The sequence below is a fragment of the Mastomys coucha genome, unplaced genomic scaffold (assembly GCF_008632895.1).
Source record: "Mastomys coucha isolate ucsf_1 unplaced genomic scaffold, UCSF_Mcou_1 pScaffold15, whole genome shotgun sequence".
Taxonomy (NCBI): Eukaryota; Metazoa; Chordata; class Mammalia; order Rodentia; family Muridae; genus Mastomys; species Mastomys coucha.
In genome coordinates, this window is record NW_022196897.1 from 21,495,563 (window position 1) to 21,514,256 (window position 18,694).

General features: G+C 53.4%; 1 protein-coding gene across 2 annotated transcripts in view; it reads right to left on the bottom strand.

The window, feature by feature from the left end:
* Nucleotides 1–6: 6 nt before the first annotated feature.
* Nucleotides 7–18,694, bottom strand: part of Lmx1b (LIM homeobox transcription factor 1 beta) — a 77,416-nt gene continuing 58,728 nt past the window's right edge. Inside the window, exons 3-8 of one of the 2 annotated variants that reach the window (XM_031369920.1) lie at nt 5,023–5,255; nt 3,108–3,289; nt 2,699–2,776; nt 2,486–2,552; nt 770–934; nt 7–491 (exon numbers count right to left, since the gene is read on the bottom strand). In XM_031369920.1, coding sequence (XP_031225780.1) covers nt 334–491; nt 770–934; nt 2,486–2,552; nt 2,699–2,776; nt 3,108–3,289; nt 5,023–5,255 — 883 coding nt within the window. In that variant the 3' untranslated portion in view covers nt 7–333. The remainder of the gene's footprint in view (nt 492–769; nt 935–2,485; nt 2,553–2,698; nt 2,777–3,107; nt 3,290–5,022; nt 5,256–18,694) is intronic. The other variant, XM_031369921.1, reaches the window with a different exon arrangement.

Genomic DNA, 18,694 nt, shown 5'->3' on the forward strand with positions numbered 1-18,694 from the left:
AAATTTAAGCTTCCCCCAAAAAAGAGGCAGGGATGGGGAAGGTAGTGATGAAGTCAAAGGGCTGGGAGGTGAGTGGCTGTCCAAGAGCTCTGGGTCCCCAGGGGTCACAAGGTCTCTGTGGGCAGGACACAGTCCCTGCCCAGGCTGCACCCATCTGCCTTGTCTGGCTGTACCCAATGGGCACTTGAGCCAGGTCTGGCTGGCCGAGGGGAGGGCACCGTATGGCTGTCGGTAGAGTCTGAGCGGGTAGCGGGCTGGGGGGCCGGCTGGCTGCAGAGGCCTGTGGCCCCACCTTAGGCCCAGGCCCAAGTGTCCATGCGGCCCGGCTGGCTCTCAGGAGGCAAAGTAGGAGCTCTGCATGGAGTAGAGCCGGTCGATGGGGTTCCCCACGCGGGCCTGCAGGGAGCCCACGTCGGAAGAGCCGAGGAAGCAGTCGCTGAGGCTGGTGAGGGAGGTATCACTATCGATATCGTGGAAGATGGAGTCGTTCCCTGTGGGATGCAGAAGCGAAGTCAGGAGCTGGGTGTGGGCCAGGACTCCAGGGGGTCCTGGCAGCCCTGCAGGCTCCATGGCCAGGGGTTGTTGTGGGCAGGCCAACTGGCTAGGGCTAGCTTCCCGTCAGGGGGAAGGCTTGCTGGCAGTGCTGGGTGGACTGCCCTGAGCCCTGGGCCCTTGGCTCTGGGCAGCCAGGACTGTCATAGCCTCTGTCTGCCTGGCTAGGCAGGGACAGAGGGCAGTGCTGGGGCAAATGGGGGGTGGGGCAGCTTACCATAGGGGTTCATGTGGTCACCTGGCATTTGGGGCGGCGTGAGGCCCTGCTGGAAGGGGTCACTGCTTCCGTAGGGGCTTTGCTCCATGGCCACGATCTGCTGCTGCGGAGGGGCCAGCGGCGTGTAGGAGGCCATCATGCCCTCCATGCGGCTTGACAGAACCTCTGAGGACAGTGAATGCCTTCACCAACTGGTCCTATCCTACCCTGTCCCAGCAGTCCCTGCAGAAATCCCCCATGGCTGCCCTCCCAGATGCACCTTCCATCTTCTAGCTCCAGGTTTTCCTGTGCTCTGCCTCTGCTCTCTACAGTTCTTCCCCAGAGACGTCCCATTTACTCTCTCTTCCACCTGTTCCATCTAGAGAGGTGGTGGGCTCTGCTGGCAGTAGCCATGTACCTCAGCTCACCAGGTGGGAGCACATGGGTAGAACCCAAGTCCAGGAGGGCTACCTGGAGCAGAAGCCCTTGTCCCAGCAGGACCTAAAGAACCAGTAGGAAGGGTTTCAACAGGCAGGGAGGGGATAGTCTTCCAGGTGAGACTAGGGAGTCCAGCCTCCAGACCGTCAGGGAGTGTGGCAGTCCACAGGGGCAAACAGTGATAGGATGGATAGGCAGCACGGTGTGTGTGGGGGTAGTGTTAGGATTCCCTCTGAGGCTGTCTGAAGCAAGGAAGGCACTGGGGAGAAATGTTGGGAGCACAGCAGAGCACAGAGGCTGGGTCTGTTTGGGGGAAGAAGAAATAGGGGAGGTCCTGGGGGCTATGTCAAAGTCTCTGCAGGAAAGGCAAAATGGGTAAGGGACAACCACTCCCCAGATGGTGACAGAACAGAGGAAAAGGTGGGGGTCAGAGGGGTCATGGGCAGTGAGGTAGCACCAAGTGAGCTCTGGTGAGCAGGAGGGATTCCTGGTGGCATCCAGGAGGGAGCCGGGGGACACTAGAGAATGAGGCATGTTTTTCTCTAAGAACAAATACAGGCTGCCTGGCGACTGGAGGCAGAAGACTGTGGCCCCAGGAGGGCCTTTAAGGGAAAACAAGAAATACGGGGCTTTGGGACATTGTCAGTAGATCTCTAAGTCCAGGCTGGGATGCTGGCCTGGCTCCAGCCCTAAGTGGCAGAGCTGCCTGTAGGTGCCTGGCGCCTTCCCAGAGGCCGCCCACTACCTCTTCACTAGTAGTCTCTGGAGCTCTGCACCGCCCCCCTCTCCATAATGTCAAAGTCTTCAAGTCCCTGTGCAGCCTAGGAGACCAGCCCTGGTCCAAAATGTTGGTGCTGAAACAGATTTCTGAGTGAAATCCAGCTCTGGGGGACCTGACTTGTGCTCAATGTACTGGCCCTTACTAGTGGCAGCCCCCCCCCCCATTTCCCCAAGGCTTCCCATACCTCCCAGCTTCCCTGAGGTGCCTTCACAGAATGAGTGAGCAGCCAATATATGTCACTGCTAACAGTGTGGGTTGGAGCCCTATACATTGGGCAGCTTTGCCCCGCCATAGTGTGGTGTCCTCAGAGGTGGTTTGAATGTCCCCACCCCTCAGTTTCTTTGTGAGGTATGCCTGACCACCCTGTCCTGGTGGGAGTCCATGAGCTGAGGGAGACAGGGTGGGTAGGAAGTGGGGGGAAAGAGCCTGGCCCCACTGAGCAAAGGGGCCAGCAGTGACTTCACACACCTGCAGTCTCTTGCACTACAACCTCCGCTCCCCATGTCCCTGAGGCTCACCTTGGCCCAGCCGCTGAGAGTTCTGCTGCTCCTGCTGTTGCTGGTGCCTCCGGGCCAGCTTCTTCATCTACAGAGGGACAGTCCAGGGCCCAGTCAGTCCCAGTCCAAGCACAAGGCTCTGCCTCCTCACCCCATCTGGACTCTTCCCTCTCTCTTCCCCATCCCCATCTCCCAGGTCTGTCCTGGAGCACTGGATTAGCAGTGACTTCTCACCTTTGCTCTTTGGTTCTGAAACCAGACCTGGACCACACGCACGCTGAGGCCTGTCTCTGCTGCCAGTGTCTCTCGGACCTGACCCGAAGAGAGGGAGACAAGTCAGGTCTGTGTAGTCAGCAGCTGGAAGGTGGCAGTTGGGTTGAGGGGTGAGAGGGACACTCCTGCCCCTGGTGATAGCAGTGAGTCAGGGAGGAGGAACAGACCCACAATAAGCAAAAGGGGACGTTGGCCTCAGACCACCCCTCCCCCTGAACCCTCACCTTCTGATAGGGCTTGGAAGAGACCTCAATAGGGTGGTTGTTGGCCCCAGACTGTCCCCCCAGAACTCCTTACCTTCTGACAGGGCTTGGAGGGGATCTCAATAGGGTGGTTGTTGGCCCCAGACTGTCCCCCCAGAACCCCTTACCTTCCGACAGGGCTTGGAGGAGACCTCAAAAGACGCCTTGAAAGCTCGTCGCTGCTGCGTGGTGAGGATGGTCCGGGGCCTTTTGGGCCTTCTCGGGTCCTTCCCATCATCTCCACTGCCCTTACTCTGGCTGCCCTGCCCCTTGGCCGGCTTCATGTCTCCGTCTTCGTCCTCACTCTTCACTGTGGAAGACACAACCCAACCTGTCAGTCGGAGTGTACCTGTAGGTGAGAAATCCCTCCCCCCTCTGCTCACAATTATGGCTCCCTAATGACCTCAGGATAACGTAGAGCCTCCACTAGGCCCATAGATCCTTCTCTGCCATGTCCCGTGATCCCAGCATAAAGCATACACTCACTTCCTCATTTGAGGCCCTGGGCTGATCTAACCCTGCTGACCCACAGGTTCCTCTATAGCATCCACAGGCAGAGGTGTGCATGCACACACACATACACACATACACACACACACAAACACACACACACACACACACTCACATGCTCAGGGAGACCATGTGCACCTAGGAGCACGTGCATGGCTGTGCACAAGGCTTGGGGTGAGGGGTGGTTGAAACACTTCTGTCCCTGGTGAGAGCAGTGGGTCGGGGAGGAGGAATGGACCCACATTAAGCAAGAGGCACACACTAGAGCACATGCAGTGCTCTGGCACTCATGCACATGGGCAGATCTGCTCCTGTGTGACTCTGAAGGCCAGCAGCCTCCTGCAAAAGGCATATGGCAACTATGGCCAGGCTGGCCCTGCCTGGGTTTCCCCGTCTCAGCTTGTTTGAAAGCTACCTTCTTCTGCTGGCCTCTGAGGGTCCATGCTTCAGGCCAGCTGGGGACCAGGGTGAAAAGAGAAGAATGGCTGAAGCCTTCTTCTTTCTTGACTAAGAAAGGCAAAGGGACTAAGAACTGGCAAAGACATAGGGACCAGGCATCCTCACAGGAGGCGCTTAGGACCAGGACATGCAGGCACATGCATACACACACAGTGGACTCACTGACGGGTCCACACACCTCTATCTGTTACTTAGAGACATTTATCATTGCAGGCTCCCAGAGGCCTATATCCACAGGGAGGGACACTTCCATGCCAAGACACATGTGGCATGAAGAAGCATGTGTGCACATCCAGCGACACACACCACTTCCATGACCCCAGGGTTTGGGGCCTTAGAGACCTAGGCACATGGCCAAGCTCCAACACCCGTCACTGATCTTGTCCTCTTCCTAGCCTCACTTTCTTTGGAGGTTAGCCCCATGGAGGACGGTGACCTTACAATGTTTGTAAGCTGGCCTGGTGGCCTTCCCTTCTATGGGATGCTATCACAGTGATGGCCAGGGACAGCCAGCGGCAGATACACAAGGACTCTGTCACACTGAGGTCCAAACACTGGGGCCCTGGCAACTGCAGACACTCCCCACGTGGGCAGAGGACATGCCTGTGGGTCGAGGGTACCTCTAAGGGCAGGCCAGCCATCTTGGCATGTTCCCTGCCCAACTCCCAGGAGTGACAGGGCACCAGCCTTCAGGTTCTTGCTGGAGAGCAAGCATATGCATGGGTATAGCACATGTGAGTGTGTATACACTCATGCATGTGCATGCCATGAGTGTGCTGGTCAGGTGCAGAGGTATGAAGAATATACATGTATGTGTGTGTTCACAGGAGGAGCTTTGCATGTTTGGGTATGTAAGCACATGTCCTCACGTATGGGCACACAAAGTGGTGTCTTTATGGCACTGGGTATGTGTGTGGTACTCAGGAGTGTGTACCTTAGGGCTGACACCCAGATAAGTGATAGGGTGGATGTGACATTGGATGTGACACCTTGATGCTGGCTGGCCATGTGTGGATGTCAGAAGCCCCTCTCCAGCATCCCACAGAGCCATGTCCTGCAGCAGCCTTGGCTCACCAGAGTCAGACTCGTCCGGGCTCACGGAGCTGAGCAGGTCTTTCTCCTTCTCGTAGTCGCCCTTGCACAGCAGCTGGCCCTCCTTGAGCACGAACTCGTCCCCCTTGCGCAGCTGCCTCTCGCACACACAGCAGCAGAAACAGCCCAGGTGGTACACACACTCCAGCGCCCGCATGACGAACTCAGTAGGAGCGATCTTCTCCATGCAACCGCTGCACTTTGCCGCGAAGAGCCTGCAGGGCACAGAGGAGGCACGGGCTGGGCATCTCCCTCTGTCACTCTGACAGACGGGGGTGGGGCGGGGACACACCCTCCTCTTCTGCCTGTCCCAAGAGGAATCAGGGTGGGCATGAGGTGCCCCTCTTGGGTGGTCAGCTCTGCTTCTGGGTCTTCCTGCTCGGGCATGGAAGCCACTAGGGGGCAGTGTGGAGAGTCAGCCTCATGCCCTGACCACTAGCCTCCCTCACCCCCATAGCCAAACAATCGTAATTTTGCTCTGCCCTCCAGCCTGGGCCCTTCTCCTCTCCCTGGGTTCCCAGATTCTCAAACCCTTCAACCCTCTCGCACCTGTGCCCTAACCCAGGGCACAGAGGCTCTTTCTAAAACGTGCGTTGGTCTTGTTCTTTCCTGCTCCACACTCAACCATAGTTCCCCAGTGCCCATAAAACATCCCGTCCCACCGCCTCTTGCTTCCCAGCTGTAACCTCTCAAACAGCCACAGCAGCGTCTCCAGGGCACCCTCACAGTGGCCTCCAGACATGCTCTGTCCCTGCCCCTTGGCTCGGTGCCACCTTCTTGTCCCTTTATTTCAGTATGGGCACCGCTTGCTGAAACACAGGTGGCTGCTGTACTCAACACGTTACACGCGCATGTCACCTGATCTTACAATGGCCCTTGAGACCCTGAGACCTGGCCCCATTTTAGGGATGAGGAAGTGGACGTGCAGATAGGAGTTCGTGCTCAGGGTGTGTTCAGTGTAGCAAGCATTTCCCAGTGTGGGTTGCTCCAGGCTCATCATGGCTGACTCTGTCCCATCCAAGGAGCCAGCCAGCCGGGATAGGGTCTCTGTGCCCCTGGCTGGCTTATGCTGCAGGGTCCTGCTGACCGCTTCTGCCCACACCCCACACCCTGTCACATGCCTGCTCTGTGGGAACTCAGCTTCAACAACACTTTGATGGAAAAATTTATGAAGAATCAAATTATTGCTGCTGGGAGGGAATTAAAACCATTTTTCATTCCCTGCATCCCCGGGCCACGTCTGCGGGCGCCACCTTGGGAGCACCGCGCATCCCATCCCTCTTTATGGCCCGCCATCACGGGCACAGATTACAGCTGCAATTCTCTGCTAATCGGTTCTGGAGCAGGGACAGCTGTAAAAGCCAGGCCCACACCCTGCCTCCTTTCCTGGGGCTGCTATCAGCACCGCCCACAACAAAAAGCTGTTTCACAGTGGACAGGAATTCCTTGGGTTCTGATTACTGCCCTGGCACTGGCCAGAGCACTCAGTGTGGGGGCAAGGCCAGTACCCACCTCTATTCAGTCTGGCAGACTCCTATTCAACCTGCAACAGCCAAGTCCAACACCACCTCCTCTGGGAAGGCTTCCTTGATGATGCTGTGATCTAGCGGAGGTGTCTTCCCCTACCTACCTCTGAGCTCCCTTATTGATTCAGGTTGCTCTGTTACAAAATGAGGAAGCCAGAAGACCTTCCTGAGGATTTGATGACAATGAACATGTGAATCAGCAAGAAGTCACCACTCAGTTCTCCAAGGGGTCCCAACTCTAGTGGGAATACCTCAAAGCAGGTTATGGCTCCTTCTGGTTCTCAGGGGGAACCCTGTGAGCATTTGTGCTTGGGTGTGCAAAGTCTTGGTATGGGACTGAAGATCAGACCAGGTGCTTGAGGCAAGTGGGTATCCTCTAGGCCCATACCAGCTTGTGGCTTTGCAAGAAAGATACAGGCTGCGTGGTTTTATTCAGGGGTGTGTGGGGGGATGTGTCTAGCCTGCCCCATTGGCAACCTTAGGTAGGCAGAGCTCCTGGGAACTTGTCTGGCCGTGGAACCCAATTTAGAGGCAGATGCCTGGCTCTTACTACCACTCCATGATTGACCAAGGTGCCCAGTAAGGGCTACAGGGGTCTAAACAGATGGGCACTGGCCAGGTCTCAGGCCAGAGTCAGCACATCTTGCAGGGGCTCCTAGAAGCAAGAGCTCCCTAGGCTGCAGAAGGTAGCAAGCCGGGTGTGCGTTGGGGGGGGGGGTGTGACCTGCATTCAGCGACTTCAGCGACTGTGCCACAAAGCTGGTGCTCCTGCATTCAACAGCCGCACTAATGCCTTGGCAGCAGGGGGTGGATTGCGACTTTCTCCATGCTCATCAACACAATCTATTATTAATACCCCTCCAAAGGCTCCAGCAGCCATTTCCAGGCAGCACAGCCACTCGGGGTGTCATCTGTTATCTAGATTGCAAGAGCCCGGGAAATAAAACAAACGGCGTGCACTTTATAAACGGAATGTGCCATCCGTTCGGTCTCCAAGCATCTCTCCGCCCAATAAAACATCGGGGGGCACGTATGAAATACTCACTCCCAATTATGGGGCAGGCTTTGTCTACCATGCAGGGATGGAGTGAGAGCTACTCGAGGGTGCATGTGCGTGTGTAGTAAGTGAGGGTTCCCTCTCTCCAAATCCCCTTCTCTCTCTCATCATGGGTACATGGCTGGAAACAGAAGCCACAGAGAGCCAAGGAGAAGCGGGCCAGCCACAGGCAGGGCACTGCCGTCATGCAAGCTCAGAAGCTCCATAAGCAATTCCTCTCTCCCAGCCTCAGCTTGCTTTGTGTGTAATGGGCTCAGCGCTGAAGCCTGCATCTCAGCAGGGGAGGCAGGAGCTATCAGCTTAAAGCTGCAAGCAGACAGGGCTGGGCACACCTTGGCTCCATAACTTCAAAAGACAAACCCAGGTCTTTGCTTGTCCTGGTTGAATGCCCTATCTCCTAGCTCCATATCCACCTTGCTATGTGACTTTAAGACGTTTAGCCTCCAGGCCTCCAGTTCTCTGTCAACTACATAGGAACGTTCGGGCTAACCATGTAGCTCAGTTGATAGAGTGCTTGCCTAGCATGCATGAAGACCTGGGTTCCATCCACCACACCATGTTAAACCAGGCACTGAAGCAAACACTTGTCATTTCAGCACTGGGGAGGTGGAGGCAGGAGGATCAAAGGTTCAAAGTTGGGGCCAGTGATATGGCTCACTGGGGCTTGCTGCACAAGTCTGAACCCCTGTTCAATCCCTCAGACATACATAAAGTAAGAGGACAAACCTCCATGTGCATGCTGTAACACATATGCCCTCCCATGATACACACACAGTAATTTAAAAAAGTAAAAGTCAAAGGTCATCTCTGGTTATGCAGAGTTCAGGGCCAGCCAGCCTGGGCTACATGAGACCCTGTCTCAAAAAAACAAAACAAAACTCTCTCTCTTCTCTCCCTCTCCCTCCACCCCCTCTCTATTTCTTCTCTCTTCCCTTCTCCCCTCTTCTCCTCTCCTCTCCTCTCCTTCCTGGGGGGGAGTGTAGGGGCGAAACAAACAACAACAACAACAACAACAACAACAAAAACAAAACCGTCAGGCGGCTGCAAAAGCACACGCCTTTGATCCCAGCTCAGAGGCAGAAGCAGGCAGAAGCAGGCAGAAGCAGGCAGATCTCTGAGTCCAAGGACAGCCTGATCTAAAGATCTAGTTCCAGGACAGCCAGAGCTACACAGAAGAACCTTGCTTTGAAAAGGGGGACGGTGAGCCTGTTCCTAGTTAACTGCAGAGTGACAGAGACGGTTAGGTCCCTGTGAGGCGCTTGTCACTCTGCTGGTCCAGAGGCCTTCCACTTCCACCTGCCCTGTACTGTCTGCTATGCTCACCATGCCTAGTGGGGCCTCCATGACTTCTGGGAGCAGGTTCCTGACACTGGCTGTGTGCACAAGTCCTAGCATGCCTTGCAGAACCCCCCGGGGGCTCTGGCCAGCCCTTCTTGCTCTCATGTGCCCCAAAGGGCCCTGTTCTCTTGACTCAGAGACCATCTATCTCAGGGCAGCTTTGAGCACTAAGAAGGCTTGGTGGCCGCCCACCTGCATCATCTTCTCTCTAAATCCTCACAGACCTGAAGGGCAGAGGCAGACTTTCTCTGACTCTGTGCATCCAGCCAGCCTGTCTCTGGTTGCTGAGCTTGTGCGTCTGCCCCCACGGTTATGAGCTTCCTGGAGGCCCAGTACACGTCACACCCCATGATTCTTCCTGTCTGCGAAGGGCCTGGGTTCTTTACAAACCAAACTGAGGGCCAGGAATATAGCTCAGCATGTTTGCTAAGCATGCAGGAAGCTGGGTTTGATCCCCAGCACTGAATAGAACCAGACATGGTGACATATACTTGGAATCCCAACTCCCAGGAGATAGATCAGTAAGCTTAAAGTTGTCCTTGACCATAAAGTGACTTAGAGGGTGGCTGGGGATAGATGAGACCCATTCTAAAAATAATAATAATAAAATAAATGAAAACCAAATTGAACATCACTCTATCTGCAACAATCACCATGTAAAACAGCCTGTTGTGAGGTCTTCCCTCTCTGGAAAAGTCCCAGGCTGTGAGAACCTGTCTTCAGCAGCAATTCATCTGGTTTGTCTGAAGCACAATGTATTAAAGTCATAAGAGACTGGTTTAAATAAAAAGCCTGAAAATGCAGTATTTTGCAGAGGATTTGAATGTGGGTCACAAGATGGACTAACTTCCTAGCCAGTGAGCACTGAGGAGCACGCATGGAGCACGGCTCTTCCATGGCACACACACTTGGCCTCCCAAGATGTCCTCACCCCAGCTGTCTTTAGCCCCCAGAGTCCAAATGGTACACGCGGAGCTCAGAGCCCCGGCTCTGTCACTTTTAAGCCTTGGCACTCTGCAGTTAGCCATCTGCCTCAGTGTCTTCGTGTGTTTTATGGGGACACTGACAGATGTAGCAGGCTGGGGTGAGGCTCCTGGGGTTGGATGGGTAAATGGGGACCATGATTGCAGCTATTATCCCTCCAAGATTCCCAGCCCTGGCATAGCATTCTCGTTGGGTGGAAGCTCCCTTCCTCCTCGCTGTACAGCATATGCATACCCCATTAGGGCACTCTACAGTTTGTGGGCCCTTCATCGGGCTTTGAGGATAACTTCTACTCCACATGTGTGGCTCTCACATGGGACCTCCCTCAGTCCTCTAGACAAGGCAGCTCCAAAGGTGAATCCAAGCCTCTTAGGCCTTGTGACCACTACACTCCTCCCCAGTGGGCATGGAGTTTCTCAACGGATTCAGAATCGAGGCTGAGGACACTCAGAACCTTAGCTTTACTTCCTTGCTGTAGTTTGAAGAGAAAATGTCTCACAAAGACATTTGCGTATGTGGTTAGCCTGTGGCACCGTTAGCCGGTGGTGTTTCTTTGGAAAGCGGGGCCTGGGGAAAGGTTAGGTCCCTGGGCTGTAGCCTTGAAAAGGATACTGGGGTCCTGGCAACCACCATGATGTTCTGTCCTGCCACTAGACCAAGTGACCATGGAACTAACCCTCTGAGATCATGAGCCAGAAAAGACATCTCCTTCTTAGAAGCTGATTGCCAGGCAGGAAGGATGGCTCAGTGGTTAAGCACTGACTGCCCTTAACCTGAGTCCATTTCCTAGCAACCACGTGGGTGGCTCACAACCATCTGTAATGGGATCCGATGCCTTCCTTCTTCTGGTGTATCTGAAGACAGCAACAGTGTACTCACATATATAAAATAAATTAATAAATCTTTTTATTTAAAAAGGTTGATTGCATTGGGGATTTTGTGACAGTGATAGGAAGCCAACACACTGCCTATGTTTTTTAAAGGGGCTCTAAGAATACTGCTAGGTGCCAGACATGCTAGCCTTTATTCCCAGCACTAGGGAGGCAGAGACAGTTGGTCGTATCTCTGTGAGTTTGAGGCCAGTCTGGTCTACAGAATGAGTTCTAGAACAGCCAGGGCTACACAGAGGAATCCTGTCTCAAAAACCAAACAAACAAAACCAACCAAGCAACCAACCAAACAACAACAACAACAAAAAACCCTGCCTAATTGTTAATTAATAAGACAAACAGATTTGTTCTCTCTGGCCCCCTCCACATCTACACAACTTATGAGTCTATTTGTCTGTCTCTTTGTCTAGATGTCTGCCAGAATGTCACCCTAACTAGACCAGAATGGCTGAGGCAGATGCTCCCTATAAGCCCACCCCTAGGTAAGCCCCAGAGCTCCTGGACGCCACTGCTGGACTCATTGCCCAACAGAGACCATTTGGAATAGGTGCTACTGGGCTGGTGGCTCTCTGTGCTCACCACTCCACCTCCCTTGGCTTCGTCCATCATCCTTCTGGAAGCCAGCTCTGAGGATGTCTGAGCACAGAGCCAGGCTGCCTGGTCCCATAGAGATGGCCGCAGTGTGGCAGGTGATCTGCCAGGTGACACAGGAAGTGACACAGGGCACTGTGGCTGGAGTAGGTGAGTGAGGGGGAGGGACTCTGTGTAGACAGAACTTGTGGAGAGCCAATTATGTGACCTGGGAAGGCTTTGAGTTAAAAATAGCAATTAAAAGTTTGTTTTAATTGCCAGGTTATGTTCATCACAGGAAGGTGAGATAGCCAAATGTGGGGGACAATGTCGGGGACCTTCTAGGGGTGGGGACGTGGCACAGGCTTAGGAAGTTGGTTCTGGGGGGTGACAGAAATGGTTTTGAATCCCAGTTCTGCCCTACCAGCTTCCTGATTTTGGGTCCTGAGGCCCTGGTTCCCTGTTAGAAAATGGAGGCTGGATGCCCATCTAGCTTGTGTGGTAGCCTCTTCTCCAAGCCACCCCAGGTGGCAGCAGGACCCCAGGCTCCATTGATGGTATCAAGATAAAAAGAGCTCCTTGTGGTGTGGTGTAGTGTGAGCTTCTTACAGTGGGGGCTATGAGACGTGAGGGGCAGGCCTCCCGAGCCTGGGCACAGGGCCCTGGATAGTAGGGATGGCAGGGATTGTAGAGTCAGACTATCACTGAGACTTACTGACATCTCCCCCATGTGCCTGTGCATCCTTATCATTCCGGGGTTAGCTGTTTTTTATTTGGAGACGAAACGGGGCCTGTTGATGGGATCCAACTCAAACCAGCTGCAAACATCTGCTTTGATGCGGCAGGAGCCGCAGGCAGGCCCGGAGTGCGTGTCAATCAGGCGGCTGGAATGTGCTGCGTGGCTGGCCATGCTTTCTGGCTGCCGGTTGTGGTACCTCCTGGCCTGCCAGAGCTTGGCAGGGCCTTGCTGACCTGCTGCCTGCCCAGCCTGCATGAGGGCGGCCCTCGGGGGCTTCTCTTAGCTCTTTGATCCACCTCCGGGGCACAGTGGGGAGGCCCCAGCCAGGGCTGGAGGTCACACGCCACAGGCAGGCACAGACCAGCCCAGCTTGGAGCCTGAGGTACTGTCTCCACACATTCAGTGATCCCACAGACTCTGGTACCTTCTCCATGCCAGGCACTAAATTGGGATCGATCTGGGAGCAAAAAAGACAGCACCCCCCCACCCCCCTGGGTTCCACCTCAACATCCATTCTCACATCAGAGGGGACATTCTAAGGTGAGAACAGAGTGTCTATCTGAGCAAACAGACCACCACACACACAGGTACAAAAAGAGACAATAAAGTAACAGAGGAAATGACAGAGAGTCCAGAGGGCTGCAGTTTCAGAGGGGCAGTCAGAGGCAGCCTGGGCCTCTAGGGAAAGGGATCCAGCTATGGGTGCAGCACTGTGAAGGCCTGAGGTCAGAGTGCACACAGGGTGCCAGGAAATGACACTGCACTGTGGCTGGAGCAGGTGAGTGAGGGAGAGGGACCCTGTGTAGGCAGAACTTGGGGAGGGCCACTTATGTGACCTGGGAAGGCTTTGAGCTAATGAGTAGCAATTAAAAGGTTTATTTAAAAAAAAATTATTTAATAGTTTGTATGGTGTGTGTGGTGGGTGGGGTGCGGTGAGCAACAACGGTCTCTCCTTCTACCATGTGGGTGTGGGGAATAGAACTCAGATCTCTGAGAGGTAGTAATCACCTTTACCCACTAAGCCATCTCTTTGGCCCCCTGAAGTGGTACCTTAACTGGCAGCCCTGTAGCTGTGATAGATGAGAAGCAGAGACAGGCTTGGGGACATCAGTGGAGTAACCTAGGCAAAGGTGAGGCTAGCTCCTGCTAGGTGCGATCAGGAACGGCAGCCAGGTCCGAGCCTCTCAACAAGAGGTGGGGAGAAGCCATTAGAAAGGAAAGCTAAGATGCTGTGAGGCACGGGAAAATGTGGCCTCCGCTCTGGACACGATGTGCCCAGGGCAGTCGGCACCTGCCATCTGAAGCTCTGGAGAAGCTCAGACAGGGACACACACAGAGATATGGACATGAGCACTAACATACATTCATACACATTCATGGGCACCCTCATGTAGCCCTACAGAATGGGCTTATACCATGTGGCTTTCTGCCTGACAGTTTGTTTCCCATCTTCAGAGGAACATATCATGGAGTGTGTGTGTGTGTGTGTGCGGGAGGGGGTGGGAACTGCTCTGAAACCACACCTTCCTGGGTAATAGACAGGGACAGACAAAGTCCAGGACAGAGGGGAAGTGGATTGGCGCCCGACCCCTCTCTACCTGAGCACCTTCCCACGAAGCCCTGTGTTCCACCTCAGGATGCTGGTCCAGGCAGAAGAGCTACAGAGAAGCCAGGTAAGTAAGGTAAGGTAAGTGTGTGAGGGAGCAGGTTAAGGGCTTTGTCTGCATTTGAAAAGTATGGCTATGGGTTCTTGTCTGGGCCCCCACAACTAGTGTAGCTGATACAGAGTGTGCCTGGCACAAAAGAAGCCCTGGGTTTGATCCCCAGCACCACATAGAGGCAGGCATAATAGCACAGAGTCACAATCTCATCACTTGGGAGGTAGCAGCAGGAAGATAAATAGTTTTCTCTATCCTAAATTCCATAGAGGGTTGCCCTCACTTACCACATTGATGAGCGCCTATGAGCCAGGCTTTGGACTGCCCCTTCCTCTCCTCCTGCTATGCACCCCAGCCCCAGAAGCAGAGCCAGGTCCCTTCCCCTCCCCCATCTTCACTGAGGTCACCAGCTCCTGTCTCTGGGTCCAACAGGCCTTAGTACTGTTACTACTACACTCTAAGATTTATTGAGTGTTTCCTACAGAGCAGGCCCCAAGCATTCTTTGCACACGACTGTTCCTCTAACTAGAGGCACGTCCAGCCTCATTACAAAAGAGGGAAATGGTTAGAGAAGGCGTCAGGCTGCCGCTTTCCTGGCCTTACTGTGGGGTCCTTGTTCTAGAAGCTCTCGGTGGCCTTCCTCTTGCCCACCTAGTGATTACTTTGTCTCACTGTCAGCTCAGAGTAGCCAGGTCCATTGACCTAAACTGCAGGTGCTAAGGACATGAAGGACTATGTGGTCCCCACAGCCCAGGTGGAAGATGAGATATAGAGCCATGGGCTTTGTCTTGGGGTCCTCCATGGCCAAAGTGGGCTGGATCCGGAGCCATGTGTGCAGGAAGGGCTGTGGGATTACGGCAGAACCTGAGCAGGAATATACACAGACAGGTAGAAGGCAGCGCTGGCAGCAGGAAACCTGCTTGTGGCTTCAAAGACTTTGGAAGAGCTGGGGATGGTGACCCTCATCTGTAATTGAGGATTGCCTCAAGTTCAAAGCCAGCCTGTCTACACAGTGGGTTCCAGGTTAGCCAGTGCCACATAGTGAGTTTCTGTCTCAAATATTTTAAAAAAAATTTTTTTTTTCAGAAGAGGAAGGAAAAGATGGCTTATTGGGTAGAGGTGCTTGCTGCACAATCTGAGGACCTGAGTTCAATCCCTGGAGCTGACATAAAGATGGAGGGAGGGGACCAACTCTACAAAGTTGTCTGCTGACCTCTACAGGTGCACAGTGGTGCACACACACACATATACACTCACACATTTCAAAAGAGTGCATAGAATTCCAGTGAGGGAGTGTGTGTGTGTGTGTGTGTGTGTGTCTGTGTGTGTTAGGGGTTGACTTGAGAGTGGTCGTCTGTGTAGAGACAGACGGGCAGAGAGGCCACACCAGGAGGGAGCAGCTGGAAAAGCAAAGGCATGAATGAAGAATACACAGGCTATTGTAAGGCTGAAGGGACAGTGCAATAGATTGGAGCAGGTTGGTAAGAACAAATGTCGGAGAGCAAGGCTCCAGGCCCAACACACAGTAGCTGAAGGTAAAGCACATTCTTTTGTCCCATACAATGATAACATGCACCCACTCACATAGTTACCTCACAAGCTATGCATCCACCCTCTCTCCCATTCACCTATCCATCTTCCCATCCATTCATCCATTCCTTTATCCATAATCCATCCATAAATCAGTCTAGCCAGGCAGTCACCCACTCATGTGTGCATCCATCATTCATCCATCTACCTACCTATCCATCCATGCATTCACACATCCATACACCTATTTATCCACCATCCATATACCAATCCATCCATCTACCTACCTATTCATCCATGCATTTACCCATACATACGCCCATTTATCCACAATCCATACACCAATCCATCTACCTACCATCTATGCGTTCACCCACCCATCATTTATCCATCCAGGCCTTTATCCACCCATTTACCTACCATTCCATCTATCTACCACCTATCCACACCTGTATCCACCCATCCACCCACCCATCCATCCATCCATCCATCCATCCATCCATCCATCATCCATTTTACTCCATACCTACCCGTCATCCCAGCCATTCACTCACTCACGAAGACTGCCTATTCATCCAACCCAACCTTTCACTGAAATGTGAAGTGTTAACATTTACCAATGGCCAATTGCTGTGCCTGGTGACAAGGACTGAATGAGAATAGAATTCGGGTCACAGCCACAGGCTGTCCTAAGTAGAAGGAACAGCAACAAGGCATTCAAAGAGAGGAGTCTGGACACCACTGTGGGGTAGAGCACTGCCCCAAACTGGTATTGTGGTCCACCATTCTCACCCCAAAGATTTTGCCTTCTTTGTGTGTAAACTGTAACAGGGTTTAATTAGGGTTCTATCAATGTTGAGAAACTTCCTTTGAGCAAGCGTGTCCTAGAAGAAACTCTATTAAGGCAATTTAATTTTTTGATCAATTTTCTTTCTAGTATAGTTAAATAATTTACAACTTTCCCCCTTTCATTGTTTTGTTTTACTAAAATTATTTTTATTGAGATAAATGATTTTTTTCCACCGACGTTTTTCGAGAGTGCTTGCTCTGCTGTAGGGTTTGTGCTCACCCCAGCCTTGCTGACGGCCAGTGGCGACACATTAAACCTGCTCAGCCTCCCTGCCGCAGCTGTACTTCATACTGACTTTTTTTTATTTACCAAGGTAAATCTCCCCTAGGCTCAGGAGGGTGTTTCTCAATGCTGCCAACTAAATCACTGACGTTTGTTTTCACAGATCTTACCAGGCAGCCAATGAAAACACCCAGGGATCAAGACACGGGGTCAAGGCGGAGTTCGGGGTATCTTATGTGGGCTGCAAGTGTCCCCAGAACCTAAGTGTGTTACGTCTTGTCCTTTGGAGACTCAGCACTCCCTCCTTTTCTTGGTCCACACCCCAGGTTCCTGTGACTTGTTTCTCAGAGTCTGGTCCCTTACTGAGTAAGTCTGCATCTCTCCAAAGGGCCCTGAAGACATAGAGTTCAGCAGCGAGCCTGGCCGTTTCTCCTCACCTACTTTCTGCCCCCAGGCTTCTCTTGTGTAGCCATAGACACAGCGAAAGCTTTCTCAGCCCAGGCGCCCCAGCTACCACGAGATCTGGCCCAAGGCTCTCCTCCACCACACATTTTTGTGTGCACATGTCTCTGACCCCACTCTGGCACATTGGGAAGCATGTACAAGGTCCTACCAAATGCTACACTGATGAAACCTGTCCAGCCTGGAGCTCTCAGCCACACAGGAAATCTTCATTTAAAAGTCCCAGGGCTCTAGAAAGGTAGGGTCCCTTTTTCAGCTCAAAGCCAGGGCCTGACCCTGGCTAGCCTATGGACTGTTCTCTGGGTTGGCAAGGTGGTTTAGGGAGGAGTGGGAAAGAAGGAGGTGCCAGAGATATGGGAGCCTGAAGGTTGCTCTTGGTATGCCTTTTTGAAGGTGACACAGTTATAATTGGTGGGTAGAACAAGTCTCCAAGATGACCCCCTCAATAGGATTCTGAGAAGTGGGCGCAGGGGTGGGCGGGCTGAGAGTGATTCTATGGGCTTGTAGGCATGAGGGCTAGACCTCTCAAAGCCAGTGGGCTCTTCTGCAGGCTGGGGGTGGCTATGGCAGGTTAAGCCAGATGCCCCTGCTGCGCAGGGCAAACAAGGCCACTCCTGGGGACACCCCTCTCCTGTTGGCCCGTTTAGTGGGTAACTGATCGCCCCACGCCCCGCCCCAGCCGCCCGCTGCCCGCGCGAGCCGCTTAATCACCGCCCGCCCGGCTGCATTAGCATAGTAATGGCCTTTAAATTGAGCCTCTTTGTTTTTTAATTAAGCTCCCAGCAGGTACAGAGAAGAGCGATTATTGAGGAAGCTGCCAGCGCTAATCGCCCGCAGTCATTTGACAATTAAAAAGCGCCTAGCTTTAACCCTTTCCCTGCGCCCGCAGCAGTCCCCCCCTAGCATTTAGCACCGGCTGTGTGTGCGCACGCATTCGATTGGGATCCGGGGCTCAGTCCCCTAGTAACTCAGAGAGATCCTTGCCAACGCCCCCATTTTGATGAGGGGCAAACTGAGGCACAGAGCAGGGAGGTAACTTGCCCAAGGCACACAGTTTGGGCGTGGGAGACAGGAGTTTGGCAGACAGGTTACTATGGAGATCCAGCGCCCAGCCTTGACGCTTTGCAGCGCCCTCTGAGAACACCTTCCCATTTAACGAGTCTGGCGAAAATTTTCTCGCCCTTCTAAGCCCTCGTGGGATGAAATTCTCAGGACTCCTCTCCCTTCTCTCACCCATCCCTTATTGTGTGCAGGCACGAGGTTGGGGCTCCTGGATCCATGAGAACAGCTGTGTAAGAAGAGCCAAGCGTGTGCTCGGCCCAGGTGGGTGGCTCCCCAAGAAGTGGGACAGGCAAATTCAAAGACAGGCACCACAGTTCCAGGTCCAGCCCCTCCAGGGAGAGGCTGTCAGAGAAGCCCCCCACCCCCTGCCGAGTTTGGAGGGGAGGTTCCGGGGAAGGCTGCAGTGTGTGCAAAGACCCAAAGGCACCACCAGCATGACCTAGAAAGAAAAGCTGAAGGGGAGGGACAAATGGAACCCGAGGAGCCGGGCAGAGCCGGAGCCAAGGGGCGGGTCTTACAGATTTCACAAACAACTGCACTTATGTTTGGGGTAATGCCTCCCATGATTTACTACTGAAACGTTCAAAAGGCAGCCACCTCCTCTATCCTACTCCTCTTCTGGTACCCTCCCCAGAAGTAACTTGTATCTTGGCTGGGGTCTCCTCCCTGAAAATGAGATAGGTGACTTCTGAATGTGTAGACCCGTGCACACCCCTCTTCTCTCTTCTCTCTTCCCTCCTTTCTCTCTCTCTCTCTCCTTCCCTCT